Source organism: Mus musculus, chromosome 9, assembly GCF_000001635.26.
Source record: "Mus musculus strain C57BL/6J chromosome 9, GRCm38.p6 C57BL/6J".
In the NCBI taxonomy this organism is placed as follows: domain Eukaryota; kingdom Metazoa; phylum Chordata; class Mammalia; order Rodentia; family Muridae; genus Mus; species Mus musculus.
In genome coordinates, this window is record NC_000075.6 from 15,721,187 (window position 1) to 15,744,192 (window position 23,006).

At 43.7% G+C, this 23,006-nt stretch overlaps 1 protein-coding gene across 6 annotated transcripts in view; it reads left to right on the forward strand.

The window, feature by feature from the left end:
* Positions 1-21,202, forward strand: part of Slc36a4 (solute carrier family 36 (proton/amino acid symporter), member 4) — a 32,651-nt gene extending 11,449 nt beyond the window's left edge. For 2 of the 6 annotated variants that reach the window (NM_172289.5, XM_006510170.4), the window contains exons 4-11: positions 747-835; positions 2,328-2,423; positions 3,335-3,419; positions 5,625-5,852; positions 7,515-7,613; positions 12,951-13,120; positions 15,686-15,855; positions 16,888-21,202. In NM_172289.5, coding sequence (NP_758493.2) covers positions 747-835; positions 2,328-2,423; positions 3,335-3,419; positions 5,625-5,852; positions 7,515-7,613; positions 12,951-13,120; positions 15,686-15,855; positions 16,888-17,192 — 1,242 coding nt within the window. In that variant the 3' untranslated portion in view covers positions 17,193-21,202. The remainder of the gene's footprint in view (positions 1-746; positions 836-2,327; positions 2,424-3,334; positions 3,420-5,624; positions 5,853-7,514; positions 7,614-12,950; positions 13,121-15,685; positions 15,856-16,887) is intronic. The other 4 variants (NM_001357566.1, XM_030244281.1, NM_001357565.1 and 1 more) reach the window with 3 other exon arrangements.
* The last annotated feature ends 1,804 nt before the right edge of the window (positions 21,203-23,006 follow it).

Below are 23,006 nucleotides of genomic sequence, written 5' to 3' on the forward strand. Positions count from 1 at the left end.
ATTTATATCTAAGGAAAATAGTTGAAATGAGTAGCAATGTCTTTAAAGACAGATATCAAAGGGTGTGAGAGACAGCTACTATAATGACTGCATTTGAGAACCTTGTTGAGGCAGATTCACGGAGGAAGAAAATTGGATATAATTGTTTTAAAATGGATTGGTTTCCATAGAGATTGTAGCTGTCCCCTTCCCCCACTGTGTTTAACAGTCCTGTATGTAAATTAACTCTGGCGCTTTGATTGTCTAGGTAAGCTTTGCCTGGTTCTGTTTCCCTGCTGTAACCCAGGCACCACTGAGTATGGCAAGTGCAAACCTGAAACTTCCCATGAACCACTTATTATTTCCCAATTGCTGTTCCTGGCACATGTCCAGGTTCTCCAAGAGTGGCCTATAGAAGGATAATGAATTTCTTTTGTCTAGATAAGGGTGCAAGTGTGTATCGTGCCTGTGAGACATGGATGCCGTAGATCTGGCCTGTTGTAAATAGACGTTGTATTTTGTATCCTTTGTTGATTGTCTGTACTCTGTAACAGAGGCTTCAGCTGCAAAGTCAGCAAGGTAGCATCATTGTCTAAATTATCACCCGGAATAATTTCTCTACACTAATGTTTTCATGCCTGTGAAGATTTAGTCAATGAATCCAACAATTTTTTCCTTGTAAATAAATTGCTCATTGACTCATTGCTTGTAAGTTGACTCAGTTTTTAAAAATGAATGTTTAAATCTTCATATTTTTTTCTTCACAGCTTGGACCAATCAGCCTTGTGTTTATAGGAATTATTTCCGTCCACTGTATGCACATATTGGTACGTTGCAGTCACTTTCTATGTCAGAGGTAAATGTGGACTCATTAAGTCTATTTGATTAATTGTAAAGTCTCACGTATGCTTATGGCATCTTTGTCTCCTGTACCTATTGTGCTTTGCATCTCGAGGTTGTATTTCCTTCTACTGTATAGACACAGCTGAGATAATGACCATGGGACTGGCTAGCATTTTCTATACTTACATGAGTCAGGATCTGGTCCCAGATGTCCCTTAGTGTGCCTAGAGAATTGGTCTCAGGATCCCCATAGGTATCTACCAGTGCTTAAGCCCCTCACATAAAATGATGAAACCTCTGCACAACCTTTCAGATGCTATAGTAATCTTTCAGACAGTCTAAGTACCATGCACATTATTATTCTATACTGTTTACCAGATAATAACATGAAAAATAAAGTTGTAGTCAACACAGACATGTTTTTTTTCATAAATTTTCCATATGCAATTGGTTAGGCCACACACGAGGACTTGTGGGTATGGAGGGATGAGTGCTTCCTTTTTTCTTTTTAATGCGTATCATTGTCTGTGTGTATATGATGTATGTGTGTGGCACACCTGTGACACAGCACACCTGTGAAGGAGAGGACAACTCTGTGGCAAGGGTACTCCCTCTGCTTTACATGGCCCTGGGGCTTGACTTCAGCTTGTCAGGCTTTTGTGGCAGGCACCTTAGCTCCCGAGTCATCACGCTGCCATGACTATAGATGTTCAGAAGTCTGCTGGGGAGACGGGAGGGTTCTGTCAGTTAGTAGAAGAGGAAAGGGAAGGTGCAGAGGAAGCCGAGGGACTGTGCCCGAGGAGTGACAACACCAGCCCTTCGGGTCATTAGTGAGTCAGTTTGGGGCATAGTACCTCGGTGATGGTTCCTGACATATGGGCTGACATACTGTCATAAAAGTAACAGATCCTCTTTTAGTGCTGTGTCATGAAATGCTCCCACTGGACAATAACTCAGCCTGTAAACGGGCTTCAGATATAAGTGATCTGGACCCAACCCTTCATTAAATGTTCTTGAAACTGTTTATATCATTTATGTTGTTTAAATAATGATGCGTACTCTAGAGGAGAAAATGGCATAGAGAATGGAGACATGAGCTGACACCTTGGAGATGCTCTGAAGATTATATAAGACAGTTTAAATGGAACCGCACTGTAGAGCCTGGCACACTGTTACACAGTGTGGTCAGGGTGGAATAATCTTCAGAAGAACAGTATAGTTGGTGTTTTTAAGTACTCAAAAATTTAAATCAGTGAAGCACTAACACAAAATTGCCTGAAACTTACAGATAAGAAAACTTGAACAGCAGATAAGACTTTGCACGCCTATGACAGGCACTGATAATTTGAAATTTCTTGAGTGCACAGATATTTGCACCTTGATAACAGATCTGCTGGTGTAGATCCCTGCGTTTGCAAATCTGGATTTATTTGATGCTCTTTTCATGAAATGGCCTTATAGACCCACTTAATACTTTTCTGTGCATGTTTGTCATTAAATTTCAGGTTTAAGAAGTCAACATTGGGGTACAGTGACACCGTGAGTTTTGCCATGGAGGCTAGTCCGTGGAGTTGCCTTCAGCGACAGGCAGCATGGGGGCGGTGAGCGCTGGCCTTGCTTCTAATGGCTCTGTGTCCAAGTTATTCTAATTTTTAACTGTTTCCATCAAACAAGACATAACTCAAAATATGACATAGTTGTGGGAACACAGTAAATGGTCTATACAGTTGGACAGATTCTGGTTCTAGTCAGTTAACAGGATTCATAAGTCAGTCAGGCAGTCTGACTGTGTGCTCTGTCCTTGCTGCAAGTCCAGGATGCAGGATGTTGTACCTGGGGCCTCCATGTTCAAATGACATCACACAGATACCTGGCAGCGGTTGCTCCTGCCCACATAACTGCTTCATGTTCTGCACCTTTGCAGTGCGGCTCAGTAAAAACTAAAAACAAAACAGACCAAAGAAGTCTCTAGAAGTTTGATTCCCATCTCCACCTCTTGCGTTGTACTTCCTTATTATTTGGAATAGCAAGTGTCCTCACCATGTGTGCATGCCGTGAGGAAGATGCCGTGAGGAAGATGCCATGAGGAAGGTGGAGAGAAGTTGGAGGGGTAGATTTAGTCTAAGGCATGAACTTTTCTTTAGCGCTGAAGCTTGAATGCAGGTCCCTGGGCACATGTGGTGAAAGGCCTCCCTAGGAGCCACACCCTAGGTCTGAACATATTTCTGTAAAATTGGACGACAAGCAGCTACTCTTACCCAGAATTGCTCAAGTAGGAAGTGATGTAAAAATCTTTGCCTTTAAACTGAGTGAAGCCTGCTTCTACTGTTCAAGTGTAGTGCCTTACTGACTGTGGCATATGACCTTCATAGGAATCCAGTATTTAAGTGTTCATTATCTCAGGAAGTAAAGGGAAACACTATTATAAAGTGTTTTAAAACAGCTAAGAGAAGTGAGCTCTGCTGCCTGTTCAGAGCTCCTGGTGACCCTTTCTGTGGGACTGTGTTTTCAGGAGCGTGGTCGACTTCTTTCTGGTGATAACACAGCTGGGATTCTGCAGCGTCTACATTGTCTTCTTAGCTGAGAATGTGAAACAGGTGAGTGTGTTTCTGCTCTGTGGCATTGCTTGCTTCTACCACCTTGTTTATCTCACAGTGGAGGATGCCATGGATGAGGATAAAGCTGTGTTCCGCTTGCAGTCATTTCTCACATTCTCTTTTATGAGTTGGGTTTCCGATGTTACTGTTGTTGGCATTATTGTGCCTGACATCATATCAACCATGGTTGTGCCTTTGGGCTGGGCTATGGTATGATTCACTGTTTCTTGATTATTTCAAATTTAAATCTCAAAAGTATGTGTGTAGGTATTGGGGTAGTGTTCTTCACATTGTTGATGTTTTTTAAAGGAGGTATAAGATAGTATGGAACAGCGGAAAGCCTGGGATACAAAGGAGTGTTTATTCCTAAGATTTAGTAATTGTTGCCATTGTTTAAGAAGGTTCTGAAATCACATGGCATCTTACAGTCATCCCCGTGGAGCAAGACTGTGTCTGCGAGTGTGCAGGGTGGCAGTGCTGGGGCTTGTTATCCCATCCCCACCCCTTTTACTTGCTTTTCTGAGATGCTCATTTTGAACTTTCTGTGGGGTTCAGGCTGACCTTCAACCTCCTGGTCCTCTTGCATTGCCTCCCAAGTGCTGGCCCACAGACATGTACCACCACGGCTGGTGATTGGTGGGACTTTCCTAACTCTGCCAAGAGAGTTGCCAACAGGCCCTGCTGGAGTCTAGGAATAATGCCTGTGATTTTGTTTACAGACTGTAACACAGCATTAACTTTGACAATTATTCTGGAAGTTATCTACTACCCAGTCGTGTGTCTATGATTAACATCCCTCCCCTGAGCTTACTGGACATTTTCCTGAGATGGAGCCCTCAGTCACAGTTGTTCCCTACCATGTCTGCCTTGGAAGTCAGGATCTTGGTGCTTCCTCAGTGTTTCCTAAGTGTTGGGCTCTTAGATGTGTATCATCACACCTGGTTAGCACCCCTGGGATCTGCTAACAGTTTTATCACTGGGTACATTGTTAGGTTTCCTTCTTTCCTCTCTCCCTCTCTTCCTCCTCCCTCCCCCCTTCCTCCTCCCTCCCTCCCTCTCTCCTTCTTTTTTCTTTCTTTCTCTCTGAGGGGAGGGAAGGAAGGAAACATTATATGGCTTTATAAGGCTTTGAATGACTTCTCTTAGGAAACATATTTGTTCCAGAGTTTAATGGAAAATTTAAGTCAAGAGAAGATGAGGTAGAAAAACGTTACTCCCTGGGTGGTTAGAAAGAGAAATTGTCTTTTATAGCTAGAAGAGGAAAGTCTTTTAGAAGCATAAAGGGCACCACAGAAAAAGACATGCAGTCAGACTTTAAAGAACAGCAGTGAACACCTGCACGGGCAGGGCAAGCAGCAGTCACAGAAGTGTGGAATTGGGACTTGTCACTCTTGGAAGAAGTTTCCTTACATTTGGTGGCCATGTACATACTTGTTACAATTCATTCTCACCACCACCACCACCACCAGTAAACACTGAGGGTTGCCTTCACTGGTCACCACTGTCACAGTGAGACACTGAGGGATGCCTTCACTGGTCACCACTGTCACAGTGAGACACTGAGGGTTGCTTTCACTGGTCACCACTGTCACAGTGAGACACTGAGAGATGACCTCACTGGTCACCACTGTCACAGTGAGACACTGAGGGATGCTTTCACTGGTCACCACTGTCACAGTGAGACACTGAGAGATGACCTCACTGGTCACCACTGTCACAGTGAGACACCAAGGGATGACCTCACTGGTCACCACTGTCACAGTGAGACATTGAGTGAAGACCTCACTGGTCACCAGTGTCACAGTGAGACACTGAGAGATGCCCTCACTGGTCACCACTGCCACAGTGAGACACTGAGGAATGCCCTCACTGGTCACCACTGTCACAGTGAGACACCAAGGGATGACCTCACTGGTCACCACTGTTACAGTGAGACACTGAGGGGTGACCTCACTGGTCACCAGTGTCACAGTGAGACATTGAGTGAAGACCTCACTGGTCACCAGTGTCACAGTGAGACACTGAGAGATGCCCTCACTGGTCACCACTGTCACAGTGAGACATTGAGTGAAGACCTCACTGGTCACCAGTGTCACAGGGCTTGTTTGTTGAGGGTGTGGGTTTTATTTGATTTGTCTCTCTCTCGTGATTGTAAGCTGATGGGTAATTCTCTTCCGCTGTCCTCTCCTGGTGACCGTCCTGCAGGTTCATGAAGGATTCCTGGGGAGCACGCCGATTGTTTCAAATGGCTCGGACCTGTCTCATGCCTGTGAGAGAAGAAGTGTGGACCTCAGGGTCTATATGCTCTGCTTTCTCCCACTTATAATTCTCTTGGTCTTCATTCGCGAGCTGAAGAATCTCTTTGTACTTTCATTCCTTGCCAACATTTCCATGGCTGCCAGTCTTGTGATAATTTACCAGTATGTTGTTAGGGTAAGTGTGCTTTTGGGTAACCGTCCTGTGTTCCCACATGGGCAAAGCTCTCTTTGGAGGTGAGAGTTATGAGAGACCTGTCCCACATATCCTATCCTGGCACGTGGATAGGCAGCAAATGTTGATTTCCCTTCAGGGTGTAATGTTAACGCATGAAGTGGACGCTAAGGCATTGAGTCTGGTTTTAACACTGATGAGGCTGCTTGTGGGTTTATGTCCCTGTTTCCAAACATCCCGCCTTCCCCGCTAGAGCGACTGTGAGATCTAGGACTGTGCTCTCACTCAGCCTTCCCTGCTGGAGCGTCTGTGAGATCTAGGACTGTGCTCTCACTCAGCCTTCGGTGACTCAGCTCGCACAGTCCTTGGGCTTGTGCTTTTAGATTTGAGTTAGTCACAAGGATGGGTGTGAGTATAACTCTTTAAGCTTTTGTGCTTGATGCCACATGCCCTCTGCTGCCACCACACAAGTTTGTGACTCTTCCTTTGTTTGAAGACCTTGAAGTAATGAGAACTGAGGTAACTCTTTGAAGTCTCAGGACTCTTAACCCAGTTACATCAGGCAGAGACAACTGACCTCAAGAAAGTTGAGGATCCCTGTTTTATTTTCTCGTGATCTAATCGATTAACTATGTTCCTTCTAAGGTAATCATAGCATTTCCACTAGCAGTTCAGACACACTCGTGCTGCATCTGCGTCATGTTTCCTCCCTCTGGATTCTCTAACCGGGAGGAGAGGGTTGCCTGAGCCTTTCTGAGGCTCCCCTCCCAGCTGTTAGACTTGGTGGAGCAGTAAAGGTGGCTCCCCCAGGAGAGGGAAGAGCACAAGGCATGACAGCATCTGTGCGCTTGAGAACATTTCAGCAGTCGCAGATGATGAAGACCCCTTGGCACCTGGCCCACTCTGGTCCTTGCTTCCCCATCACATGTCACCTTCATATCATGAAATTCTGCACGTGCCGCAACTGTCCCCAACCTTCACATTCCCCAGACTACCCATGTGCCTTCAAATGTCCGTCTGCAGATCTTTCCTTAGTCTTGAATTCTACTTCAGTAGGCAAGGCAGAGAAGAGGGTGGTGGCAAGGAAGGCTAGAATTAGGGTGTCTGGAAGAAAGTCATTGTGGTCAGTGGTTTTAGCCAGGTATGCGGCAGTGACTTTCCTAGAGCAGGAGAGTGGGAAGCATTACTGTGAGTTGGTCATCCACAATGAGGAATAGGTTATGTACGCTGTGTCAGAGCACATGCTGAAACCCCAAGAGACCTGTGCCAGGGACAGCTAGAGAGGAAGTCAGGAGCCAGGTGTCTTAGGAGAATGAAGAGGAGGGGCACAGGGAGGTCACAGCAAGTGCCTAGTGACTTAGGGTCTCTGAGCATGCCTGTATACTTCTTATATGGCAGGAGATTTAGCTCACGTGCTGCCTGTGACTGGCCAGTGACATAGGTATGCAGGAGGATTGTGTGATTGTCAGGGAGGCAGTTTCTTTAGCAACTATATTCTAATAGCTTAACCTCCCTTAACATAGGATACATAAAGTGTTTACTAGATGTCATAATCCCAGTTGCTTTGTGAAGCTTTTGAGTGTGTGATTCTGCTGTTTAATTCTAAATAGTTAGAATTAGATAAAGCTGTGACCGGGTTTCTTTTTTCTTTTCTGTCTTCTGCAGAACATGCCAGATCCCCACAACCTTCCAATAGTGGCCGGCTGGAAGAAATACCCACTGTTTTTTGGCACTGCTGTGTTTGCTTTTGAAGGCATAGGAGTGGTAAGAATCAGCCATTACTTGGTCTGTTTTTAAACTCTTAAGTTAACACAAGATTTTATATAGTAAAACTACATAAAATACATATTTTCTTTCAGTGTTTTAATTTCTTTTATGCATAGGCCATAACTCCCAGTTTGGTGGACGCATGACAAAATGAAACAGAAGGAGGGGTATATGACTACTCCTAAGAGATAGAGAAGACTTTTATTACAGATATAAGAGAGAAAATGGTCAGAGGGAAGAGGCCCGGCTGAACATGGCTGGCAGATTAAACCAGACCATGAGAGGAGACGGGGAGGGAGAGAAAGAGGGGGCTCTAACCAAGGACCAACAGAGGCTGCTGGCCAAGAGACCAAGGGATCACTGTAGCCAGAATGGCTGAGTTCTATAAGGATCAGACTGGGGAAAGTGATGTGGAAGCCGGGCCCTGGGAGGGAGGGGCTTGGTAGGGCTGGGTGAGGAGTGCTGGTCAGAGTCACAGGTCTACCAAGTGAGACCTGTCCTAGGTTTGAGACCTACTGATCAGTGGGGTAGACTTGAACTATTGTTTGGCTTTTCTACTGACCAGTAACTTAATCTTAGACATGTTTTCTTAGGGTCTAAGTCTTTTCCTTGGTAGGTTAAGTGATGATATTAGACTAGACTTTTAGGATTAATGGGAATAATTATTGGAAGTACAAGCCTATAAAAGCCTCAAGGTTGCATACTGAAAACTCTTGTATCATATAACTTCAGATACACAACAACTTTGTTTTGTCTGTGTCACACATATTTAATATGCCCAAATAGAGCATTTTTTTAATTTTAAAATTTCTATTATGTATGTGTGTGTTTTGTCTGCAAGTGTGGTTGTACACCCAAGTGCACGCCTGCATGGTGGCCAGAAGGTGATGAGACCTTGGAGCTGGAGTTATAGGGAGATGTGAGCCACCATGTGGGTGCTGGGGATCAAACCGAAGTCCTCTGGAAGAGCAGCCTGTGCTCTTGCTCACCGAGCCCTGTAATAGCATATTTGTAAAAGGTGTATATGGTGTGGGTTGGGAAATTCAGAGCACAATTTTCAAGAGTTCGCTCTCTCTCCTTCTACTCTACGGTGCAAGGTCTTTTGTTTCTGCTGCTCCGAGATACTGCGGGATAACTGGCTAGAGAGCTTCTAGGTGATTGTCCTTTCTCTACCTCCCACCTTACCCAGGGGTGATGGGTTATGATGTGATCCGCCATCCCCAGCCCTTCCTTTCTGGTGACCAACCTCAGGTCATCAGGCTTGCCCACCTGCCAGCCCAAACGTCACATGTTATAAACTAGAATAGCTGAAGGCCATGCAAGTAATTGTAAAGTTACTGTCATCTGAAAATCGGAGATAATCCTCCCTCTAAGGTGGGCACATCATCGTTGTTTTGAGGTACATTATGGAGAAGCTGCTGCCGAGAGATACATCCCGAGTCTCTAGCTTGTTAAGTATTTCTACTCTAAATACTTCCAGTACTTATGGCCTAAAATGTGTAGGTTTAGGGAAATTACAATATTAATGTCAGCTGTCTTCAAAGCTAATGTCTCAAGGTCTGATGGCTTGGTATCAGAACAAAAGCACTTTAAATGTTTCTTCCTGTGAGTGCAAATGGATGAGTCTCAAAGGCAGACTCCTCTGCCCCTTTGTGGACTGTCTGCAGGCTGAATTCCTACAAATTCTAGATATTCTCACAGCTCCTCTTACTGCTGTTGTAGCTGGAGCTATGGATTTTAATGTATGTCTGTTATTAGTTTAGGATCTTAATCATTGGATATTTAGTTAAATGTTGTTTCTCTGCCAGCAGCTGCCAAGTCCACTCTCATTCAAAACCAGCCTCACCATCCCACCTCCTCTTCCCCTTTTTAATTTTTAAAATTTTCTTTAGCTAGGATACCGATCAGAGTCTCCCATGGTATTTATGTAAGTCATATCCTTTGTTCTGCTCCCCTCCCCCTCCTGCATGGCTGATCCTCCCTACACCATGGAGCCCTTCCTCCTCCTCCTTCCTTTTGGTAGAAAAGCCAAACAATAGTTCAAGTCTACCCCACTGACCATTAGGTCTCAAACCTAGGACAAGTCTCACGTTCCATTACTATCTCCTGTCACCTTCCCAAGAGCTCTTGGTCTCTTCTGTAGTCCCCTTTCTACTTTCATGCCACCTACTCACACACAAACACAGTCACACTGAACACACACACCAGACACACATTCACACTGAACACACACACCACACACACACACTCAAACACATTCACACTGAACTCACATGCACTCACACATTCACACTGAACACACACCACACACACACACACACTCAAACACATTCACACTGAACTCACATGCACACACACATTCACACTGAACACACACCACACACACACACCCACAGACACACTCAAACACATTCACACTGAACTCACACGCACATATACACTCACACTGAACTCACACATACACACTCAATTCACACTGAACTCACACTCCACACATATACACACACATTCACACTGAACTCACATGCACTCACACATTCACACTGAACACACACCACACACACACACACACAGACACACTCAAACACATTCACACTGAACTCACACGCACATATACACTCACACTGAACTCACACATACACACTCAATTCACACTGAACTCACACTCCACACATATACACACACATTCACACTGAACTCACATACACACTCACAATTCACACTGAAGTCATATACATACAAACATTCATACTGAGCTCACACATACACACACACATTCACACTGAGCTCACACATATATACATACACACTCACACACATTCACAGTGAACTCCCACACTCACATCCATACTTTAGGCCATAACTATTGGAAGTATTTAGAGTAGAAATACTTAAGATGCTAGAGCCTCAGGATGTATCTCTCGGCAGTGACATCTCCATAATGTTGTACCTCAAAACAAATATGATGTGCCCACCCGAAAGGGAGAATTATCTCTGATTTTCAGATGACAGTAACTTTACACATTCACACTGAACTCGCATACTTACATACATACGCACACACATTCACACTGAACTCACTCAACATACACACTCACATTCACACCCAACACGTACATGCATGCACACACTCCCACACACATGTAATATAGAGCAGTTATGGACATGTATATGTGTGTTCATATGCATGTGAGCTTAATTTACGTGCTCTGTCTCCTGAGGGGTTAGAAGCAATACTCTTCACATAGCACTTTCAGCATGGGAACCCTAATTCTAAATGCTGTGTGTGCTGCAGAAAAGAACCATGTTCTGTGGAGAAAAATGTCTGATGAAAATCAAAACCAAGGAGCAAGATGAATGTGGGGCTCTTTGTAGGCCAGAGAGGAAGGGGATGCTCCGAGGGACAATGTGGCAGACAGCATCAGGGATGCATGAATGCCTCCTCATTTCACAGTGACAAAGGCTGGAACAGGATGAGTGACGGAGGGCGTGACAGTGGCGGGTTGCTACTCAGTGTACATAACAAGTCTCCCCAAGTCCCCAGTGACATAAATGGTTGAACTAATGACTGCTCGGCTGAATTCCCAGAAGAGCCTCCTTCCAGCAGGAATAGATTAATTATCATTTAGTTCTTGGAGAGTGGACTAGAGTTAGAGACTCAGAGTATGATTGGGGGGGGGGAAGGGGGTAGGAAGGTGGCTTTACCGTGGCCGGTCTGAACCACACCACTCATCAGTCATGATGGAGACATGTGACAGGAAAAGCACTTCAGAGTGTGGTATCCTCTGAAATGACACTGTCTCGTCACAAGGAAGGAAGGCATCAGGAAGGAAGGCATCAGGAAGGAAGGCATCAGGGCAGACCCAGATTGTGCAGAGGGTGCTGTGCAGAGGATGCTATGCAGAGGGTGCTGTGCAGGGTGCTGTGCAGAGGGTGCTGTGCAGAGGATGCTGTGCAGAGGGTGCTGTGCAGAGGGTGCTGTGCAGAGGGTGCTGTGCAGAGGGTGCTGTGCAGAGGGTGCTGTGCAGGGTGCTGTGCAGAGGGTGCTGTGCAGAGGGTGCTGTGAGGATGCTGTGCAGAGGGTGCTGTGCAGAGGATTGCAGTAAGTTAAGGCAATGAGCAAAGAAAGACCGAGAAACCAGACAGAGCTTTGGAGACTGAGGAAGCAAGGTGACATGACTGATGCAGCCTGGGCTCCTGGATGGGGTCCTGGCACAGAAAGAGGTCGTTCATGCAGACATTAGAGAAATCGAAATGGAATTCAGGATTCAGTCACTAGGGTTGGCTCAGTTGTGACAACTGGTAATATAAAATGATAATCTTGGGACAGTTGTTTCAAGGGCATATGGGAGTTATCTGTGTTTTCCTTTGCATTAAAAAAAACAAATCTAAAGTCATTCTAATAAGAAAAGGTATTTAAAAATACCCAATGGGGGGCTAGTAAGATAGATCAACAGGAAAGGGCACTCACTGCTCTTGCAGAGGCCCTGAGGTCAATTCCCAGCAACCACATGGTGGCTCACAACCATCTGTAATGGGATCCGATGTCCTCTTCTGGTGCGTCTGAAGACAGCTACAGCTACAGTGTGTGTGTGTGTGTGTGTGTGTGTGTGTGTGTGTGTGTGTGTAAAATTTCTTTAGAATATATAATTAAAAAATAACCAGCAGGTTATTTTTAGGAATTAAGGAAAACATAGTTTAAAAATCCAGGGGCTAAGGAGGCAGGTCAGTTGGTAAAGTGCCTGCAGAACAAGGAAGACCCCATCACCCACATAAAAGGCGGGGTTGAGGTGCATCTGTAATCCCAGTGCTCGGAAGTGGAGACAGGTAGAGTCCTAGGTCTCATAGGCATGCAGTCTAGCCTAGTCAGGAGGCTCCAGGTTCAGGGAGAAACTCCCATAAAACAGCTGGAACCTTGGTGGGATGGTGCACACCTTTAGTCCTAGCATGTGGAGACAGAGGCAGGCAAGTCTCTGTGAGTGGGAGTTCAGGCTGGTCTATGGAGTTCTAGGCTGACCAGGGGGTACATTGTGAGACATTCTCTAAGAAAACCCAACGGGGCAAAATCCGAGGAGGAAAGCAATAGAGGAGGAGATGGACATCAACCACACACACATGCAAACATGAGAATACACACACCACACACACAAGCCTACATACATAGATATGTCTACATGTCACATAGGAAAATGGCACTTACATGTGGATTGAAAATAAGATTTTCCACACAGACTACAGGAGATGGACCAACTTGTCTATCTAACAAGACCCTAGTTATTCTGAAATTCCTATATCCTGTTCCTTTAAGAGCAGTTAATGTTATTCTCCTCTTAGGTGCTACCACTGGAAAACCAAATGAGAGAGTCCAAACGCTTCCCTCAGGCATTGAACATCGGCATGGCCATCGTCACCGTGCTGTACATCAGCCTAGCCACTTTAGGCTACATGTGTTTCCGTGACGAGATCAAAGGCAGCATTACACTGAATCTTCCCCAGGACATGTGGTAGGTGGAGATGACTTATCAGTCCTAGCTATGTGTCTGTCTTAGATGTAATTTACCAAGATATGTTTTTAGATTGATGATTTAAGCATTTAAACTTTATACTATGATTTCCTTATCAGTGGAAACCGAAGATGCATTTGAGAGGTGCTTAAAATTTCAATTATGAGACATGAGTAGAAACAAGAGCAGTCTTTATCCACAGAGGTATCTGTGGAAAGTCTTACTGCAAAAGGAACTGAAGAGAAGCATGCTGAGAAAGACATGCTTCTGCTTTCAGCCAAGACGTGGAGGATGGGCAGGACCATATGCAGGCATGCTCATGTGTTCCGCTTGGAGTAGCTCACTCATTTTCTGTAGCACTGCCTCACCCCGGCCCTGCTTGCTGTGGTTTTCATGTTAGAATAGAGCAAGTTGGGACTTGTGACTCAAAGACTGTCCAATCATAGGTTAGCCTCAAGAAAGCCTTGCAAGTCACCTGATTTTTCAGCCAGAAAAAAAAAAAGCCTCCAGAAATTATCCCAGGACACAGAAGACATCCCGAAGAGCAGGAGAACAAGTCAGAGTAGAGAGATTTGTGTTAGAGCGGTCTTCCGAGCCTCTTCTGAGGGTGGCTGGGTGCCGCCTGCTCTCTGCTTGCTGTCTGCGGCTGTGGACCTGTTACCATCTCTGCCTGAGAGACACAGGTCAGCTGCCTTTCAGAGGTCAGAGTGTTCTGGAAAGTGAGAGAGCAGAGTGGCCCTGGCCATGTGTTCCCGCATGTCTTCTGTGAATAACTCGGAATGCACAGCTCTGTGGGTTCTTATTACTGAAATGAGAACAAAGGTTGAAAAGTTGAGAGAAACTGTTAAGTGTTATTGAAAGTACAGATGCCAACCATAGAAATAAATGGTTTTTTGAAACAGAAAATAGGTAAAAATGAAATGGTTGCTTTTATGTGGCCTGTTTGAACACATGGTCATTTCTGTATTACTCTTCCAGAGTTGAAAAGCCAGTTTGTGTAGTGCTCACTTCTCTAGCACATACCTGTGAAGAAACAACGTTCCTTATAACACTAAATAACAGTGCTGCACATAGAATGGCATTAACACTAACCATGTTTTAGCCTGTGTAACTCCAACTTTATGTCAGTGGAGTATAATTATATTTATATGCAAAGTGGTTGTGGGCCTATTTACATTTTAAAGTATATTATCAGCCATATTTTGAAAACAACAATAAAGTATAATTAGAAAAAAGCAATGTTCCTCTTTTAAAGGAATAATGAACTAATAAGAATGTTTAATTCTCTACAATTGCTTGTCAGAATACTTGAACAAATAGTCACTTAGTAAGTTTGCATATTTTCAGCCACAACCATTTATACTTAACTTTTAAGGCTCTAGCTAAATAAATCTTTGGGTAATTTTTAAATTAAGATTTATTATTTCTAGGCCTGGGGACTTTCCTTGTCCTAATTACTTAATTTGCCACATTTTAGATCCACTTTTACTTTGTCTGCCCATTCCTGTGCTATGGCTAAAGCCGGCTGAGTCCTTGCTTGGTCAGACTAGGGAGCTGCTTGTACTCTGACTTCTGTAAGTCTTAAGACGTCAGAAATAAGCTTAAGCCCTAATGACTCACTTGCTGAAAGTGGAGTCCTTTATATCCTTTTAGGATAATAGGATGCGTTCCAATGAGAAGTGCTCTTCCACATGTATGCCATTTCTGGTGAGGCTGTAGGCCTTGATGTTTCCTTTCCATAGGGAAAGAACATAGGAGATGGTTCCTTACTCAAACTGAAGCACACTCCATCTCAGCTTTGTCCCAGTCACAGCACTGCCCCAGAGTCTCAGCACTGCCTCAGAGTCTCAGCACTGCCCTACTACTTCCTGTAGTTCTGTGATTTTTAACTCAGGCATCAGGTACACCTTAGAGAACTCTGGTAGTTGAAATTTTTCAGATGCCCTCCTTGTGACCTTTGGCTTACAAAAATGTCAAGCAAGGAGAGCTCAAATTCGGAGCCTATATGACATTTCCGTCTACATATAGGTCACTGACTCTGACTCAATATTTTAAAGAAGTAACAAGGATATTCAAGTTTCTACAGTGGTAAAAAAAAAAAAACTGCTTTGAAAAGCTTGACCATCTCTCCTTGGGACCGAAGCTAAGCATGGCGTACTGGCTTGGCCCTAGATGCAGTCTTCTAGGCCCCTAAGCCTGTGCTCAGCCTCAACAGGCTCTTCTGTCTGCATGAGGACTAGGAATGAAGTAGTCACGGTTTCAATTCCTTAGACAGGATTCTTACTCTGTAGCCTCAGCCTGGTCTGGAAATTCCTACATACGTAGGCCAGACTGATGTGGAGCTTACAGCAGTCCTCCTGCTGTGGCTTCCTGGCGCTGGCATTGTAGTTGTGCCCTCCCACATCTAGCTTGGTTGGCTTTTGCTCAGACAAGCACCTTTGATTGGGAGGTTTGTAAAGAGACTTCTGTTCTATAGTTCTTGTTTGCTCTCTGAAAAGTAAAAACAGAGCAACGTCATATTCCCATTAAGAAAAACTAAATGGTGAATTTCTTTTTTTCCAACAGGTTGTATCAGTCAGTGAAAATTCTGTATTCCTTTGGCATTTTTGTGACCTATTCAATTCAGTTCTATGTCCCAGCAGAGATCATTATCCCTGGAGTCACTGCTAGACTTCATGCCAAATGGAAGCGCATTTGTGAATTTGGGATACGGTCCCTCTTGGTTAGTATCACCTGTAAGTATCAGTGCGTGTCTGTCACAATGGTTGTCTTGCATGTGTTTAAATGAGAACTGCTTAAATTGCGTGTTTTGCAAATAGTTACATTTAGAAACATGGCAATGTTTCTGTTTGCAGACCAGGGAAGCTTCGAACTCAGTGTCCCTCTGAGAGCCTCAGCTTCCCACATCCCAAGGTGATAGGTTTTCATCAGTGCTCCTGGCTTAGGGTTCAACTGTTGGCAAGAGTTGCACAAGAATGAGCTGAGCAGTGCTCGGTGTACCAGCTCAGAACACCAGCTTTGCTCACCTGCATAAAGTAGCCTCTGTGTTTCCCTACTCTAAAGACACAGTTACTTCACAGAGGTAGTTTGTGACTATACATATATCCAGGTCTCATTCAATTTTTAAATTTTTGGTACTGGAAACAAACCCAGGTCCTTGCCTGAGCCAGCCACACAGAGTTAATCCTCAGATCTTGGATTTTGAGACAGGACCTTGCTTTGTAGCTCAGGCTCTCCTCAATCTTAAGGTCTTCCTGACTTAGAAACCCACATTCTGGAATTGAAGCTTGCTCCACCACACAGCACATCCTGCCTTGTCCACTGATTTTCTGTATCCTTCATTGACTCCTCCCTCTCAGTGGGTGTGGTATGCACTCTTGATAATGGCTTTCTGGTACATTGTGTCCTGGAGAATGGTTGTTTAGAATCCCACTGTAAGAACGGATGCTCTCCATGCTCCTGTATTCATGGCTAACACTGTTTTGTGTGTCATAGACTCTGCTGTGTGACTGGCACAGGAATCAGTGCTTCGAAATAGAAGCTGGAATCTCTGAGCAAAATGTTATGAGTTGTTTACATGAGAAATGTTGATAAGTATGAGTTCAGGAAATGTTCTCTGGTCTGTTTTTCCTTAGATCAGAATAAATTCTATCGGTTTCCCATAAGTGGTGACTTCTGCTAATTACTCTCATGTGTTAAAAAAGATGTGCACTTAGCCCTGCGTATGTAGCACACATGTCAACAGGAATTGTGTTTTTTGTTCTTAGGTGCTGGGGCGATTCTCATTCCTCGCCTAGACATTGTGATCTCCTTCGTGGGGGCTGTGAGCAGCAGTACACTAGCCCTGATCCTGCCCCCACTTGTGGAAATCCTTACATTTTCTAAGGACCACTACAACATATGGATGATCCTGAAAAACATTTCCATAGCGTTCACTGGAGTCGTGGGCTTCTTGTTGGGCACCTATGTCACTGTTGAAGAAATTATTTATCCGACTACGGCAGTTGTTGCTGGCACCTCCCAGAGTCCCTTTCTGAATGTGAACTCTACATGCATAACAAGTGGTTTGTAATCATGGGAGAAGAGCGGTGAACCCTCTCCTGTCACCCCAATTCTAACAGCAGTCAAGAACGACTACAGTGCTTCCCCATACACTGAACAGTGCCAAACTCCTAGTTTTTGTTGGCAGAGTATTGCAATTTGACTGTGAACTGGACATCTTTTGCAGCTATGATAAACTATGGAAGATTATTGCTTTTATCTAATGACAATGAAAAATTGAAAAAATTTAAAATTCAAAATGTAAACAATAAGCACAGCCCATTATTGTGTTTCTTTAAGAAACACTTTGAGTAAGAGTTGTGTTTCTTACCACTATTGAGAAGATAAAGGATTTCAACATGGTATAAATTAAATAGGCACATGGTTTAAAAACCTCTTTGAAGCACCCCACAATAGCAAAGTACACCTCCTGTGTATGTGCACAGAGATGCGTTGATTGTGTTTTATTCCATGGGTGATGCTGCTGACAAGCCCTGAAGGTACAGTAGACTCCAGCTGACCACCGTGCAAGCATTAGATAGTTCCCAGAGCCAGAAGCGCTCTATTGTTCTGCTCTACAGAGCATAGAGGAGCACTGGGAAGCACTGACAAGGTTCTGACTTCCTCTTTCAGCCGTAGGTGAAAGGGCCAGTGAGGACCTGGAACATTGCTGCCCTAGCTGTGTCTTGTTAGGGTTTCTGTTGCTGTGAGAAAACACCACAACCAAAAGTAATTATGGAGGAGAGGGCTTCTGTTTACACTTCCACATCACAATCCATCATCAAGGGAAGTCAGGACAGGAACTCAAGGCAGGAACCTGGAGGCAGGAGCTGATGCAGAGGCCAAGGAGGAGTGCTGCTTACTGGCTTGCTTCTTTCTCATGGCTTGCTCAGCCTGCTTTCTTACAGCACACAGGGCAACCAGCCCAGGGGTGGTGCCGCCCACAGTGGGCATAGCCCTCTCAGAGCAATCATCAATCTGGAGGATGCCCCACAGCCTCTCCTCTCTTCCAAAATGACTCCAGATTGTGTTAAGTTGACATAAATCTAGCCAGCATGGTTACCATTGTAGGAAATGGAGTTCCAGAAGTGTTGGTGACTTAAGCTTGAGTCAAGAGAACCTGATACTTGACCCAATTCAGAGATGGAAGAAAAATGATTTTTCATGTCATAGTCAGTAATGATAAAACACATTCAGCTTAATTTTAGTGTAAAGCTTAATTATAGTTTCATCCTTTGGGAGTGTGTGTCTTATGTCTGAATAGTATATGTGACATGATAAAAAGCCAGAAAAGAAATCCAAGAAACCTGCCTGGTGGCTCCATAGATCCCAAACAGGGAAAGAAGCTCACAGTCTTTTATACAGCAGGAGACTGGCTTGCTGTAGGGTGTGCTGTAGGGCAGAGGTCACAGGAGGTGAGGCCCCTTAAACAGTAGGAGACTGCGGGCTGGCTGTGTAGTGTTCTAGTCACACGCTTCCTTGTCTCCTAGGTTTGCAGGCATGATAAATACCTGGCAAAATACAGAACTTTTGGATTTCCTAGCCATGTAGCATTCCTTACTGCAGTCTTCCATTAATCTGAATGGGCAGAGTAAAGGAACTGCCAAATGAACGCTTAGGAAGATGCAAAACAATAGAGAACTGTCTAGTAAATACTGGAGCACTTAGGCATTGTCCAGAGAGATGTGGCCTTCACCCTGTCTTCAAACACACTAGCCAAAGCAACCAGGCTCATCTGATGCTGAAGAGGAGAACTGGGGAGTTTGAAGGACTGAGCGGGGCCATCTCCTGGACATCTTTGCCCATTGGCTCTATACTGTGTTAGCTGGAAGATGGTACCAAGCTTTCTGTGGAGTTCTGTATTTTCTTTATGTAAATGTTAACTTATTCAGGTGGGCTTTGCTTATGTCGTTACTTTGCCTTCAGGTGTGGGCCTATAAACATATCAGAAGCTTTATTTTGCTATGCATTCATAAGAACCAAAACTTTATAACATTTATGTTAGATATTTCTAGTAATTGTTTATATTATTTTATGTTAAATTGTTACTTCAAGTCTTCAGTCTTAGGCAGTGAATGAGGATGTGAAGAAAGGAATTTCATTGGAATTTGACTGTGAGAAATGTACAGTGGCACAGGGTGAGTTACAAACTCCCCGCCCAGGAAGCAGCATGTGGCTCTTTGTCAGCTGTGTTCACGGTGTGTTCTACTCGGCATGCTCAGTTTATTTTTGTGTTTTCACCTGTTCCTTGTGGAATTCAAGTGCAGTGGGTTTTTAACTGGTGGGTCACTGCAGGGCTTTTTAAGTTCCACACACAGAGTGTGAGCATCTTATCAGCCCGGATTTCTTATGGAGGAAGGCTGCTGAATCAACAGCTCATATGAAAGTCCCCAGGTTATCAACACAAGAGGAGTCACAATACAGAAAGGAAGATATGCTGGGAGAAGAGGAGATAGTTTTAATTTGTAGTGTGAGCCACTGTTTATATGCAAAGTATAAAAGAAACACACACTTGTTTAAGGGTGTCTGAGGACGTATTTACCATTTGATCATTTTTCTCTGATATTTGGCTTTACAGAATTCTATCTTCTAAAGATTTTTGGAGAAGATATGTTGACTCTAGCAGCTCTTCCTTTTGTTTGGGGACTTGGAGGGAGGGGAAGCAGGCACACATGGCGAACTCGTGTTTGCTGGATCACATGGTGACTGCAGTGACCCCAGCAGTTACTTCCTGTCATGGTGGGAACTGTCCCTGGAAGCTAGTCAGTTGCATAGGTGCTATTTTCTCTGTGAAGCATTGAGAAGAAAGCTGTTGCTTACTCCCAATGGCTCTCTGTTCCCTGATGCTCCGAGGAATGCATTGGTGTCTGAGTCCACTCAAAACACTGTTCCCACAGGACTTTTTAACACAGGCTCTTTCCCTCCATGTGTCCCCCTTTCTCCACAGTTGAAGAAGTCGGAGCTGGGAAGTTTTCAGGTTAGATGTGCCAGTTAATGTAAAGAAAGCTATGTTTGTGGTGCTCCAGTACTTTCCTGTTCTGTTCTTTCTGACCTGTCACCAAAGCTGGCTCTGAGTCTTGTTAGATGGTGTACTTAAAGTGTTCATAAGCCATTTATGGCCGTGCGCTTGTGAATTTCCTATCAGGGTTTGATCTTATTTGGTATATGTGCATTTGTGGTCCTAGAGAATGCCAGCTTAAGTGCACATCGATACCCTTGCTAACTAGGTTTTACATAGCTCACCATTTCACTGTGGTGCCCACAGATGCAGCACATCTGTTACTGGCAGCATACATTAGGCCTTGTGTGCGACTCCTTTTTTTTTTTCAGTCAAGATGGGAAAGATACAGAACAGAGCCAGTGGAAATAATAAATGCAGTTGTTTATATAACATGAGTGGTTCAGCAGATGTTAACTGTTGAGTGATAAAACTGTTATAAAGCATCAATAATGTAAAATTATAAAATGTTGGAAATTGTGTTTATTTGACTAGCTTGGCTCAGTTATCTTCCCTTAGTTAAGAAAATGTAAGGGATTTATCTAGTGCAGATAACAGGATTCTTCCGGTCATTAAATGGCTGCATGTTACTGCCATACATGACTTTCTGCATCTCGTTGGTTCTGACCTAGGCTATAAAAGAAATATGCTTAAGAAATGGCTAGGTCTAGAATTTATCGCCTATCGAGTGAAATGACAAATCACCCAATTATTTGGATTTCCTGTTAGAATTGGCTCGTTCCTGTGTGCATCCATGCATGTTACACCACAGGGACTCACATCTGAATCCGTTTCAACTACTCTACTCCAGATAGGACCAGATGGTGATCACATAGGAAAATCCATATTCATGACATGAACAGTTCAGGCTATAGATTTTTGTTTTTCAAAAGTGATTTTGTAAGCTTTATTGAAAGTAAAGTTGTATTGGAGTTGTATCATTTCTTATATTTATTTTTCTTTGTAAACGAGTTTGAAAATGCCTAAAAGTACTGTGACTTCTGAATTGTCAATAAAGTATAATTATTTTGCTTGCTAATAAATGCCTATTAAGTTTTCTACTCATAAGATTAAATAGTATAGGAAATATCCTAGCTGAAAATTGCACAAGCAAAGTATTTTCTTTATTAAAGCCTTAAATTTTATTTTATTTATTGTTATATGGCTGCATGTGTCACGATGCATAGAGAGGTCAGAGGCCGACTTTGTGGAGCCGCTTCTCTCCTTCCATCTTTACGTGGGATTTTAGGATTCAACTTAGGTCCTCGGCTTGGGAGGCAAGCTTTAGCCACTGAGACATAGTGGTATCCCCTCCTAATTTTTTGTTATTTAAGTTTTATTGCATTCTTATTACTGTGTATGTGTGAGACAGATGTGTGAATATTTTCTTAGTTAACAGTGTGAACAGTCTTTATGGATATTCAGAGCCTCAGAGATCTAAGAGTATGATGAAAAACGAGAGGACACTGAGACCCATGTGCCCAGTGACATGCATCACTCAACTTAGCACAGTGTCAAAGGAGCTAAAATGTGCTGACCCCATAAAGGACTCATAAACGTTGAGATGATGGGTGTGTCAGCTCTGTGATTTGAAAACCATGAATTGTATACGTGTTTTAACACCTCATATTGTGTTCCATAAATCTGTAGAATTTGATGTGCCCTTTGGAAAAGCCTTGAGATAACTAGGTCATATCACTGGATTTATAAAATGGGACAATGGTTTCAGAAAGCACTATCACAACCCCTTTCCAAAGGAAACAAAGATTTTATATATTGACTCTTAGGAATTCTGAGCCTGTGACATTGAGACAAGGACATCTAGAAGTATGTGAGAAACTTCACCAAGAGAAAAGCTGCAAACAAACCAACAAAAAAAATAGCAACAAAGCCCTGTGGGGCAGGTGGAGCATCCTAAGGAGGCTGAGTCAGAAGATCTGAAACTCCAGGCCAGGGTGGACTACAGAAGAAGACCCTGTCTTGAAAACCAAACCAATAAACAAAAATCCCTTGTTCATAGAATGTGTGTTTGCCTCATAAGAGAAGAAATAGCAACTCGTCCCTCTCTCTCCACTGTACTATATAGGGGGATCTGTCCATCATGAGAAGCCATATCCAGTTGTCCCGCCATCTATAACTAAACTTAATAAAAGTCTTATCCTGATTTGTGTTACAACACATTGAACCCTATTCCTTTCTCCGTGTGAAGCAGCATCCAGGTCTTTCATCAGTGCCACCACCACACTCACCACTGGAGGAAAAAAAAAATAAGCATGGGCTAGAATAGAGAGATGCTATTTCTACCTTCATGGTAATGCCTGGAACTACTCACAGGTTCAACACCAGTCCAGAGGAAGTAGCATTGAAGACATCTGTTGAGTGTCATTGAGACACTAGTGAGAGTATTATTTTATATTAAGAAAACCTCAATTTTTGCTATTAAGTATGATTTTAAAGTATGAAATTTAAGACTAAAGCACTATACTCCTAAGGAAGTTTGAATTTCAGGAATCCTGTTTCGGGATTTTCTATAGATCCCTGAGGAAACTCATTGGCACTGCTGACCAGGAGCTGTTTTGGCAAATCGTTCTTTGGACTTTTCATCCTCCTCAGCAGAAGTGATGAAGTTAGCAAGAACTGTCTCACTCTGAGCTGTCCATATGGGTTCATCTTCATCTCGGTCATGAGCATGGAGAGCCAGAGCACATACAGGGCCACACTTAGAGCATCCCTGCCCACACATCATCCTCCCATGTTGTGGAGATAGGAGACTTCCCCAAAGCTGTGCAATGCTGATTGCCTTAGCAGCTGAGCACTGACATGGGACTCTGAAGAGGCAATGGTGGA